At 41.9% G+C, this 11,224-nt stretch overlaps 3 protein-coding genes across 4 annotated transcripts; 2 read left to right on the top strand and 1 right to left on the bottom strand.

Annotated features, from left to right (window-relative positions):
* The first annotated feature begins 1,444 nt into the window (after window positions 1–1,444).
* On the top strand, window positions 1,445–5,420 carry LOC140777957 (pentatricopeptide repeat-containing protein At3g42630). Of its 2 annotated transcripts, XM_073122406.1 has the most exons (4): window positions 1,445–1,648; window positions 2,023–3,286; window positions 3,378–3,439; window positions 4,188–5,420. In XM_073122406.1, exons 1-2 carry the CDS (start codon window positions 1,520–1,522, stop codon window positions 3,175–3,177), a joined length of 1,284 nt encoding a protein of 427 aa, XP_072978507.1. In that variant the 5' UTR covers window positions 1,445–1,519; the 3' UTR covers window positions 3,178–3,286; window positions 3,378–3,439; window positions 4,188–5,420. The 2 variants fall into 2 exon arrangements, with proteins under 2 accessions (XP_072978507.1, XP_072978506.1); XM_073122405.1 differs by lacking the exon at window positions 3,378–3,439.
* Window positions 5,421–5,555: 135 nt separating this feature from the next.
* Window positions 5,556–6,311, top strand: LOC140777958 (large ribosomal subunit protein uL11). Its single transcript, XM_073122407.1, has one exon. It carries the CDS (start codon window positions 5,623–5,625, stop codon window positions 6,121–6,123), a length of 501 nt encoding a protein of 166 aa, XP_072978508.1. The 5' UTR covers window positions 5,556–5,622; the 3' UTR covers window positions 6,124–6,311.
* A 126-nt stretch (window positions 6,312–6,437) lies between these two features.
* Window positions 6,438–11,150, bottom strand: LOC140777959 (pollen receptor-like kinase 4). The gene is made up of 3 exons (XM_073122408.1): window positions 9,254–11,150; window positions 8,481–9,158; window positions 6,438–8,409 (listed from the first exon to the last, which is right to left on the bottom strand). Exons 1-3 carry the CDS (start codon window positions 9,903–9,905, stop codon window positions 7,787–7,789), a joined length of 1,953 nt encoding a protein of 650 aa, XP_072978509.1. The 5' UTR covers window positions 9,906–11,150; the 3' UTR covers window positions 6,438–7,786.
* Between the last annotated feature and the right edge of the window lie 74 nt (window positions 11,151–11,224).

Below are 11,224 nucleotides of genomic sequence, written 5' to 3'. Positions count from 1 at the left end.
TTGCATGAGTCTTCTTATTTCTAGACCACGGTTAATTCGAAAGGGAAGACAAAGACTACGTCTCCAAAGATTTTCAAAGATCCATTATGCTTCAAACCTACAAGGTGAGGCTGTTTTGATGGAGAGGGAGATAGATAGTACTAAAATCGTCACATCCTTCCCCTCTTGCCTCCTGGAGCATAAACTGAGCTATTGCCATTAGAAGAGCCAATAAGATGGGTGGCTTTCCGCTTGCCATCGACCTACTCAAAGGGTCATCATGCCTTTGTTAAATTAGGGTTTTAGGTAGGAAAGCTTGGAGTCTGAAATCTATCTGTGAGGCCGTGTTTTTGGTGTTGTTCCCTACGGCCTGACAATCATTAGGGCTGGTAAACGCGATGGAAGAAATAGTGGCCGAAAGAAGTGGTTATAATCCAAATTGGCATCTTCAAAATCTTGAGGTGCTCTCAATCAACTTCATGTGTTATCTAAAGAAAGATCATATGGAAAGTGCTATTGCCAGGGCTGTTAAAATAATAAGCAGGAGGCTGAGCCGAGCTTGATCTTGAAGCTAGGCTCAAAATTAAATTTGAGCTGAGCTTGATCTTGAGCCGGCTCGATGAGTCAACTCAATAAGGCTCACTTGTAGTTTTTTAAAATAATTATTTTTATTGCTTATAATTTATATTTTTATAGTTGAATTAGATTTTATTTTAAGCTTGATTCAAACCTAAATTAATTCAAGCTTGCTTAAATTTAACGATGACTGAAATTGATAAGGCTTGAAATTGCTAATTAAGCAGCTTGTTTAAGCTCTAGTTCGGCTCAAGTTCAAAATAAGTTCAAAATTGGCTCGAATTGAAATTATTTCAATTCAAGTTTGATCATAGAGCTAGGCTTAAAATTAATTTCAATTCAAATTTGATCAAGCTTGGCTTGTTTACACCTCTACTATTGCCCATAGATGATGAATCTAATAAGTCCTTTGATTTAGTGAATATGTGTAGAAAACATTCTCAGTTAGATTTGAACTAATATTGTTAGAATATTCAGTTAAGTAGAGATATTTTACTTTTAAAATAACTAAAATACTCGTATTTTTAAAATGACTAATATGTCTTTAATATGACTCGGCAATATGATTGGCTTGGAGGAGTAGCTCGGTAGCATGACGACTTGGAATAAGTCTCAACGACATTTAATTTGGAGTAATTGTTTAGGGACACATATAACTTGAAGCCTAGAGTAGACATCTTACTATATTAACTAAAACTTGGTCGAGCTTAAGTGTCTAAATATTAAGAGAGGGTTGATCTTTGTCCAGCTTAACTCACATAAATTTATAATTTAACTGTCAAATTAATTTATCTTATACTGAGATCAAATCATATATTACAAAAATCAGTAAACGTTCAAATAATTTGCAATTACATCTAGGCAATTTTGTCAAGATATTCAATTTAAATCCAAAATCGACGACTAATCGAGTTACCACCAGCATCGTCTCCTTCGCGAACTCCCCCTCTCTGAATCCCCTCCAATGGAAACCCTACTCCTGAACCCATTCACAGTTTCCTCGATTCTTCCGTGGCCCTCCCTACATCGTTCACCCGTGTCCTCACTCTGTTCTAGGGTTTCTCTGCTTCGGCGAGCTGCAGTATCACGAGAGGTAAGATTCTCCTATCCGAATCCCTTCTCTCTCTTCCTTTTCTAAGAACTCGGCTTACTAATAGATAGGAAGGAAGCCAATCGAATCTTCTCCGGGAATATGTTTATCTTTGAATAAGCTCATGGAATTTGGTTTCTTGGTATTGGAAACGATCAATTCGCCCATTAAATATGATGTTGAGGTTTTTACTTTGTACGCTACTCATATTTGCATCAAAACTTAAATTTGAGCTGAGTTGGCCATCGTAAATTTTGAACTTTGAACCTGATGATTGTTTCTAGTTCTGGTCTTAAAAATTGGGACATGAATTGAAAGAGAATACCTTTCAATCCTCAGACTGGGCAAGCGAAAAACTGAAGCGTGACATTTTATAGGAACATATATTCCAGAATTTGCAATTGAAAGAAGGAAGGATTGGTGAGGAGGAGCTCGTGGCATTGCTTCATGCACTGGATCAGAACAAATTGCCTGATGTCGCTCTACAGCTCCTTGCAGAATCAAATTCTGAAGGATCTTTGCGTGGCTGTGCTACCCTTTCAGCTCTGATGCTTTGCTGTGCCACGAATGGCCTCTTTCCACAAGCACAGGCTTTATGGAGTGAGATCATAAATAGCTCTTTTCTGCCCAGCATAGAAGTTGTAGGGTGCCTAATGGATGCTTATGCTAGTATGGGGAAATTTGACGAGATCATCAGAATTCTTGGCGAAACAGCCTCTCGGGATTCTGAGTTCTGCCGTGTGGCTCACTCTTTAGCTGTGTCTTGCTTCGGAAAGGCCGGCCAAATGGAAATGATGGAACAGACTGTGAAGGAAATGGTTTCGAGAGGTTTCAAAGTCGATTCAATGACGGGGAATGCTTTTGTGAAGTATTATAGCATGTTTGGTTCATTAAGGGAGATGGAGGGTGCATATCAGCGATTGAAGAAATCGAGAATTTCGATAGAGAAAGAAGCCATTCGATCGATGGCGTCAACATATATAAGTGCGAGGAAGTTCTACAGATTAGGTGAGTTTTTAAAGGATGTGGGCCTCGGTAGGCGCAATGTGGGCAATCTTCTATGGAACCTGCTTCTTCTCTCGTTTGCTGCCAATTTTAAAATGAAAAGTCTGCAAAGGGAATTTTTAAATATGGTGGATGCTGGCTTTGTACCTGATATCACTACATTTAACATTAGATCTTTGGCATTTTCAAGGATGTGCATGTTCTGGGATCTCCATTTGAGCATTGAACACATGAAGCATGAAGGAGTTGTCCCGGATCTTGTGACATATGGGTGCTTTGTGGATGCTTACTTGGAGAGGAGGCTTGGGAAGAATCTTTCGTTTGCTCTAGACAAGATGAACATGATAAGTGCTCCAGTCGTTTTGACAGATCCGCTGGTTTTTGAGGTTTTTGGGAAAGGGGATTTCCATGCTAGCTCAGAGGCTCTCTTGGAGTCCACAAGGCGGACGAGGTGGACATACTCAAAGCTGGTGCAACTGTACCTGAAAAAACAATATAGGAATAACCAAATCTTTTGGAATTATTGAAGTACATTCACTTTACTTTGAACCTCAAAGAACTTGCTGAGATTCTAATCAGTATTCTCACACTGAAGATTGAAGGGGCAGCTGCATATGTTATTACCTCCATCCAGAGGTGCGTATTTCGTTTTACTCTATTTTTAGAGGATTTTACTTTTAAGGAAGATCTGTTGCTGATGGGAACTCATCTTGGCTTTGTCCTCTAGGAGTTTAAATAGCATCAAAGACTGACCTGTTGGTTGCAAACTTGCAATGCATAAAAGATTAGGTAATTAATTGTTATATGCATTATAACGTAAGGGCTGATGCTGCATAGCATTTTGCAATTATAGGTTTATTGGGAATTGCAATAGTAAGATAATTTTCCTGGTATTGTAGATGTTAAGATGCTTCTTTTCAAAATGCTGCATAACCTTGTGAGGAATGTCAGATTTCATTATTTTCTTATCCCCATGATACTTTTCTATTGAGTTTTCATTCCTCTTGTTGAAACTGTGGCCTTGCTTGAGCTGCATCTGGTTGTAGACCTTGCAAGTTGCAACCGCTGTGATTTAAAAATGGAAGTTCAACTCTTCCTGATGAATCATGACCTTTTCCAAATTTTTAGTAGCTGCATCTATTTCCTATATTGTATACTTCCTATCCCTGAGGCCCTTGTCAGAGCATCTATTTCCTGTATTGTCCTCAATACTCTTCCAATACCCCTGTTTCCTCAACGGTTCTTTTTCGTGCTTCTAACTCTGTAATAATTTTGTGGTCTTTACATTGCTGGATATCTTCTTTACACTTCCATTCTCTTCATCCACTACTCTCATCAGAGTTTCCTGCAGGATATATATCTAAGAGGATAGTACTGAATCAGATTTAAGTGTTTTTAGTTTAACAGGTGCTTTTTACTTTCTTTTTAGACCTATGTGCAACCTCGATTAACTTTGCTTCCACATCTTTATGTAAGTGACTGTAGGATATTTTTATATAGACATAAATACTGAGAGTTTGCTAGCATTTATTTGCAGGAACTGTTGGATTACTATGGTTTGTGATGAGCATGATGCTCTCGTGCAACCCCTGCAAGGTTTAAAGGAACTCATCCCTGCTCAAGTCAAGTGCATGCCAACCAATCTCAGAAGCTACAATCTATGCCTTCCAACCCATTAGACAAGGCGAATGTCGAGTGCTTCGCTCTTCATAACTAAATGAATGATATACTGGTTTCTGGATTGAGATCCCCAGGGAGGATTTTGTCATCATTCCTCACATACCTCTGGTAAATGGAGACCTGTTCTGTTAATAATGCAGTTATTGCTTGTTGAATTGCGGAACACAGGCTTCGTTTATCTATTGCTCGTCACATGGAAATACAAGAAGTCAGCTATCAATTTCAGGGTGACAACAAATCAAGAGAAGTTTGAAAATAAAATCACACTTCATTTGTAAGTTATGGGAGCTTCGTTATCCATTTTTTCTTGATATTTACCCATTTCTTAATTGGATGAAGGGTGAAAGATGAATGCAGATGGGAATAGAAGAAGCTTTCTTTAATCTCTCTCCCACCCTCCATGGTGGCTGATCGCTCAGTTGTCTTACCCCTAATTCCTCGGTTGACATATTTCTACTCGGGGTACCTGTTTCTATCCGACTCTTGTAGCATTGACCTTCTCAAACATTAGGAGAAAGTATAAAAGAGAAACAAGTTCAAACCTAGAAGAGACTTTCTGAATGATGTCAATACTAAGGGCCACTTAATCCTCTTAATTTACACTCCTGTAATTAAGCTAAAATTTAAAGTGCCCTTTTGAACCTTTGTTTGTCACTTAAATCTCACGGACCCCTAAACTAGTTAGTAATTAATTATTTTTTAATCTTGTCCTATTAAATTAAGCTTATTTTAAAAAAATGAAGACTAAAAAATAAGACTAATTAATCGAATTCGAAGTTAAATTCTTATATATATATTTACTCTATTTACTTAAATTTTGATACCATATAGAAAAACAAAGAAAAAAACACCCTTTATGTCTTGAACTAATTAGAAAAGTAATTACTTCTATGAAAATCCTTGTTTTGTATTATGTTTATTTCTTCTCATTTTTTCTCGTTTTGCGTTTTTAACATTACGAAAATTTCAAAAAGAGATAATACAAAAGACAAAATAGTCAAAGAGTTAAGTGATATTTTTACTGTTCAATTAAAATTATAAAAAAGTTAAGTGAAGAATTATACTGATTAAAAAAAAGGAAAAAGAAGTATACTAATTTGGAGATAAAACAACCCCAACGTCTGAAGCTCTAGCCTCCTAGGCTAGGCCTCTTCTCTAGCCCAGCCCAGCCCAGCCCAACCCAGCTTTTCTTATCCACAACTACTATAAATCACCGCAAATCCTCCATATTTCCACTCCTAGCCTCTCTCCAAAACCCTAACCTTCTCTCCAACCCACCGCCGCCGCCGGAGATGCCGCCCAAGTTCGATCCCTCCCAAGTCGTCGACGTTTACGTCCGCGTCACTGGCGGCGAGGTCGGCGCGGCGAGTTCCCTCGCCCCCAAGATCGGCCCGCTCGGTCTGTCGCCTAAGAAGATCGGTGAGGACATCGCGAAGGAGACGGCCAAGGACTGGAAGGGCCTCCGCGTCACCGTCAAGCTCACTGTCCAGAACCGGCAAGCCAAGGTCAGCGTCGTCCCCTCCGCCGCAGCCCTCGTCATCAAGGCCCTCAAGGAGCCCGAGCGCGACCGTAAGAAGACCAAGAACATCAAGCACAACGGGAACATCTCGCTTGACGACGTCATCGAGATCGCACGAGTCATGAGTCCCAGATCCATGGCCAAGGATCTCTCTGGAACTGTGAAGGAGATTCTTGGGACGTGCGTCTCGGTTGGCTGCACTGTTGACGGGAAGGATCCGAAGGACTTGCAGCAGGAGATCTCCGATGGCGAGGTCGAGGTCCCGCTCGAGTAGTAAGTTAATTTCTTTTAGGAGTGTTTCCTTATTCCGAAACTATCAAGAATTTTGGATGATTTATATTTACCACTGAGTAATATAAGCTAGGGTTTGGATCTTTGATATGTTAGTGGTTATGTTTGAACCATCAAAATGTGATCTTTTACTTGCTATGGTGCAATTAGTAATTTTCCTCTGTTTATGGATCTTATGTTCTTTTATCCTTTCAAAATTTGATGCTTTACTGAATGATTCGAGTATTCTTATATATATATATATTGTTATGGTGATTTTGCTTCGGGGCCTAATTTTGCTGCTTGTGCTGCCATGAGGGTGCCTTTTATTGGTATTGATTGGATTAGTTGTTGGTATTGCTTCTGATGTCAAGATCTCCTTGGAAATGAATGGATTTGTAGTTTAGCTGAGAGTCACAACTCAAAGGATGGATATTGATTTAAGTGCCAAGAATGTTGTGTTAATTCTGGGAGTTTGGGAATGACTATTTAAGGTCTATAGGTTGGAATATTTGTGAACATGGATGAATGTAGACATAAATGGCAGACTAGTTTTGAGTCCAAGGTTGAACCTGCATTTAATTGATCTTTCATCAATCTGTCTTTAATTTGACTAGGGTTTCTTGGACATGGGAATCTTCAAGTTTCTTTTGGCTATAAGACTTTAGTGGAATGCACAATCTCATTCCCTGTTAGTGCTGGAGGTTGAACTTGGTGTGGTAATTGATGCTGGAAGTAATGGAGCATGCAATAAAGTATAGAAACAACTCATTAAGGTTGTTAAAATGGTTAAATCCAGAATTTGAAGATAGAGCTGGATAAGGACTTGATTTCAGGTATTATATACATAGATTTTGCTGTTCAGGAATTAGAGGCCCCTGTCAACTTTTGATTTTATTTCCTGCAAACCTGCGTCTTATTAAGAGAAATGGGAGACGACTTATTGACAAATAAACATCTATCTAGAGAAAATAATAGAAGCATGATTATTACTAGCATATGTTTCTATGTAGTTCCTCAGAAATAAACATTGGAAGAAGAGGTTTTGAGCTTAAAACTGTATATCTTATCATCAGACTAGTTGACAGCTTCACAAAAAATGCCTTCTGTTTTAGATGACAAGGATACTGGGTTGCAACTAGGTGCAAAATTTAGCTTGCAAAGAAGCTAATATCTTGTATCTTTAATTCTGATAGACCTTTTATATCCTTCGCCCTTTGATTGCTCTAGTTTAACAAACCGAGTAGTTTACCTACAAAAAGTAAGTTTTTTTTTGGTTTCAACATGTTAGATGAGAAACAATCTCAGAATGAGATCATGAGTAGAGATCATAAAGAACAGGGAAGGACTTTTTTAATTACTAAACTAGATAGTGAGGGAGTTACTACAGCCATTTGTGGCATATTTGCATTGACAATTAACAGTAGAATGAAAACAATCTTTGACTGGTTTATCTAGCTAAATTACAATCCACTTACCCAGATTGCAGGAAATGTATATGGGAGTGCATAACTATAATGATCACAACGCTTGGAAATTTGAGGTACAATGAGTTCATGAACTGCTTAGACTTATAGCACTTGCCAAACAACAGATAGGAAAGCCAGGCGACGATCACCCTCTTACATATTTTTCAACTCAAATTTTGTCTTCCAACCTTCAGTCTTTCAAATTTCTGAGTTATTTGCAACAGAAGCAAAATCAACTCCATTCTCTTCAATTTCCCTCAACTCTTCAATCTTGTCAACTGCTTCTTTTATCTCCCACCTCTTGTCTACATTCCCCTCGCAGCAAGCCAGCGCAATCTTCATCAGCTTCACCATCTCTCCCTCACCATTCTTCGTCTCCTTGAGCTCGCTGTCGAACACCTGCTCGCACCACTCTCTCTCGTCCACAGACTTGATCCAATCCACCAAATCACACCCCCCTGGCTTCCCTTGTGATGAGTCATTGGCAGGGTGCTTGCCCGTCAATATCTCCAGTATCAGTAAGCCGAGGCTCCACACGTCGCTCTTCTTCGACGTCTGGCCGAACTGATTATACTCGGGGGACTTGTAGGCCGCCATGTACTGAGCGGCGTGAGATTGGTTCATCACTGGCGTAAGGGCATAGTCCGCAAGGAGGGGCTCAAAGGACTCATTGAGGAGCACATTGGAGGACCTGAGGTGGCCATGGGGTACAGTTAGCATCGAGAGCTCGTCGTAGAGGTAGGCGAGCCCCCTGGCTACTCCTTTGACGATCTTGAGGCGTGTAGGCCAGTCGAGTGTTGGATTCTTCGTTCCACGATCACCTGCAGGGTTAGATTGTAACGTTATCGTATATATCCTCTGCTCGAGTTGGAGAACTAGTAGTTTTTTTTACCTGAATAGAGCTGATCAGCCAAACTCCTATGAGCGGCATATTCTGTGACCAGTAGCTTCTCCTCCTTCCTGTAGTAATATGCCACCAATGGCAGCAAATTGGGGTGTAACAACCTCCCCATCCTCCTCATATGCTCTTCAAAGTCCTCCTTCCCAACCCTGTTCATATCCCTCAACCTCTTCACCACCATTGATGGCCCGTTCATTAGGGTGGCCTTGTAGGAGCACCCCAAATGCCCTGCTCCCATCACCTCTGCTGAAGACTTGAGCAGATCCGGTAGCTCAAATCTCTCCGTGTCCTCCCGTACAAACACAAGCCTCCCTTGGTCATGGTCCCTTGCCGCCTTCTTCCCGGCAGCAGTTCCGACGTGCTCATTGGGCCCACTTTCGAGGTTCCCCTCGGAGAGCCCACCCTTGATGGGCCTCTTAGACGATGGTGGCCGGCCGAGTTGCTCCTCGTGCACCTGCGAGGTACGGCGGGTAGCGAGCAAAGCTACAACAATCGCCAGCGTTACTCCGATAGCGATGGCGACGCTGGCAATGAATCCAAAGGTTGAGTGCTTCCGGGGCGGTGGCATTGGCAATGGCAAAGGCAAAGGCAACGACAACGGCAACTGCTGCGGCGAGGATGAGGTATTGCATTGGACATTGAGAGGTGCCCCACAGAGACCTTTATTGCCTGCCCAGTTCATGAGATTTATAGGATTAATTATGTAATAGACTTATAATAAGTAGTACAAATCACTAGGGATCAAAGAAAGAGTTATTTATTACCTGCAAACAAGTCTGCGTCCATCTTACCGAGACTTGGTGGGATGTTACCCTCCAACGCATTGTTCGACAAGTTCACCAGCTGTAGACTCTTCATCCGGAGGTCCGGCACCGCACCGTCGAAATTATTCCCATCCAGCATCACCTCCATGAGCCTGGGCAACTTCGCCAGCGACGTCGGGATCGGACCGGAGAATTCATTCTGCGAGAGGTGCAGCTTCTTGAGCGAGCCCATGCCGGTGAACGCGTCGTCGGGAATCGTGCCGGAGAATCGGTTCCTCGAGAAGTAGGCCGACTTGAGGCTCCCCAGACTCCTCACCTCGGGCATGGGACCTTTAAAGCTATTGTTCATGAAGCTAAGCGTGCGCAGGTTGGGCAGCGCCGTGAGGACGTCCAGGTCCAAAGTCCCTGATAAGCTCCCGTTCTCGAGCTGCAGCCCTAAGACGGTGGCATTATCGCAGATGACGCCGGCCCATCTTGTATTATTATGCATGCACGGGCTCCCGTTGGCGGCCGACCAAGTCTCTAGGGTACCGGTCGGGTCAGAAATCGCGGCCTTGAACTTTAGGAGCACGTCGGCCTCCGATGCATGCGCGGCGGCGAATAGGAGGAGGGTTAGCAGGAGGCAAAGTGAGGCCGGTCCGGCCACGGCCATCGAGGATGGAGCCAGCCGGCCGGCGCAATGGCTGGTGACCTTATTTGTTGGTGCGGAGGGCAAGGAGGAGCTTGGTGGCTCCTGATGGCAATTGGATTTAGGTGTGCACCGGACAGGAAGAGAAAAATGAGGCTGGTATTAAGTTGGCCTAAGAATAGTGATTAGAGCTGTTAGCTAGAGAGATATAAGGGTGGCCCTCCATTCTAATTTTGACTCTAGCTCTTTTGCTACTTCTCTTGTTGATTTATCTTGCTATTCATGAGAAAAATTAGGATTTAGCCTTTCTAATTTCCTATCATGGATTGTTAATTAGTTATAGGATTAATTACATCTACACCCCCATAAACTATATCCGATTTCTATTCCATGAATTATGTCCGATTTGTTCGGAGACTCCTAAGCTATTTTTTATTACAATATTCTTCCTAAATTTTGAAATAATTTTAATGTCATCATTTTGTTAGTCCATTGTTAGCTAAATTGGGCGACTTAAATTATACGGCAGTGATATCATAACACGTTATATATAATGTATATCCTCCTCGTCTCCTTTTCTCTCATCCTTCTCTATCTCCTCACCATCACCGTGATGAGCTCGGCGATCTCGAGTCCGAGAAGCCAAGATCTCGAACAGATTGGAGCCTGGGCTTTATGGTCTTGTCGACGTCGGCGGTGAGGACTCAAAGACACCAGCCGACAGTGGAGGAGGAGGAGGATGGAGTTGGGTTTTTGAGTGGGCTTGAGGTGGGAAAGTTGCTTGGCATTCCACCATGGGTTAGAGATTGGGAGGTGGGTTTTTGGCAGCGGAGGATTCCTCATCGGCTTGTCGGTGTCGGTTTGGCTTGGTTCAATCTGAGAAGGTGGAGGAAGCGGAGGACAAAGTCGGGTTTGATTTGAGGTGATAAAGTCGATTAGTATTCCGCCATGGGTTGGAGTTGAGAGGTGGTTTTTTTTGGAGCAGAGGGATCCTAATCGACTTGCCGGTGGTGGTGTCGGCAGAGTTGGAGGTGGGGCCGGTGAAGAGGCTTATATACTTATTAGGAGTATAATAGTTATTCTCTATCATGATTGTTAGTCGTCTGTTCTGATCTAAAGTTTAAGGAATATTCTGACCAAATATAGTTTTATGAGTCCCTTTGAAAATAGGATATAGTTCAGAGGTGTAATTGATCCTTTGTTATACAAATATTTAACGTAGGAGATTTTCTCGTCCTCCAATTGCTACTCGGCAGTTTTTAATTGGCTGCCACACCGTTTAGCCATTCAGAGAATAAATAGTTTAGTATAATATGTTTCCTGTTCAAAGTTATGGACAACTC

The sequence above is a fragment of the Typha angustifolia genome, chromosome 15, assembly GCF_048772165.1.
Source record: "Typha angustifolia cultivar Huaian chromosome 15, ASM4877216v1, whole genome shotgun sequence".
Lineage (NCBI taxonomy): Eukaryota > Viridiplantae > Streptophyta > Magnoliopsida > Poales > Typhaceae > Typha > Typha angustifolia.
Note: the sequence above shows the minus strand (reverse complement) of the source record. Positions and strands in the feature narration are given on the sequence as shown.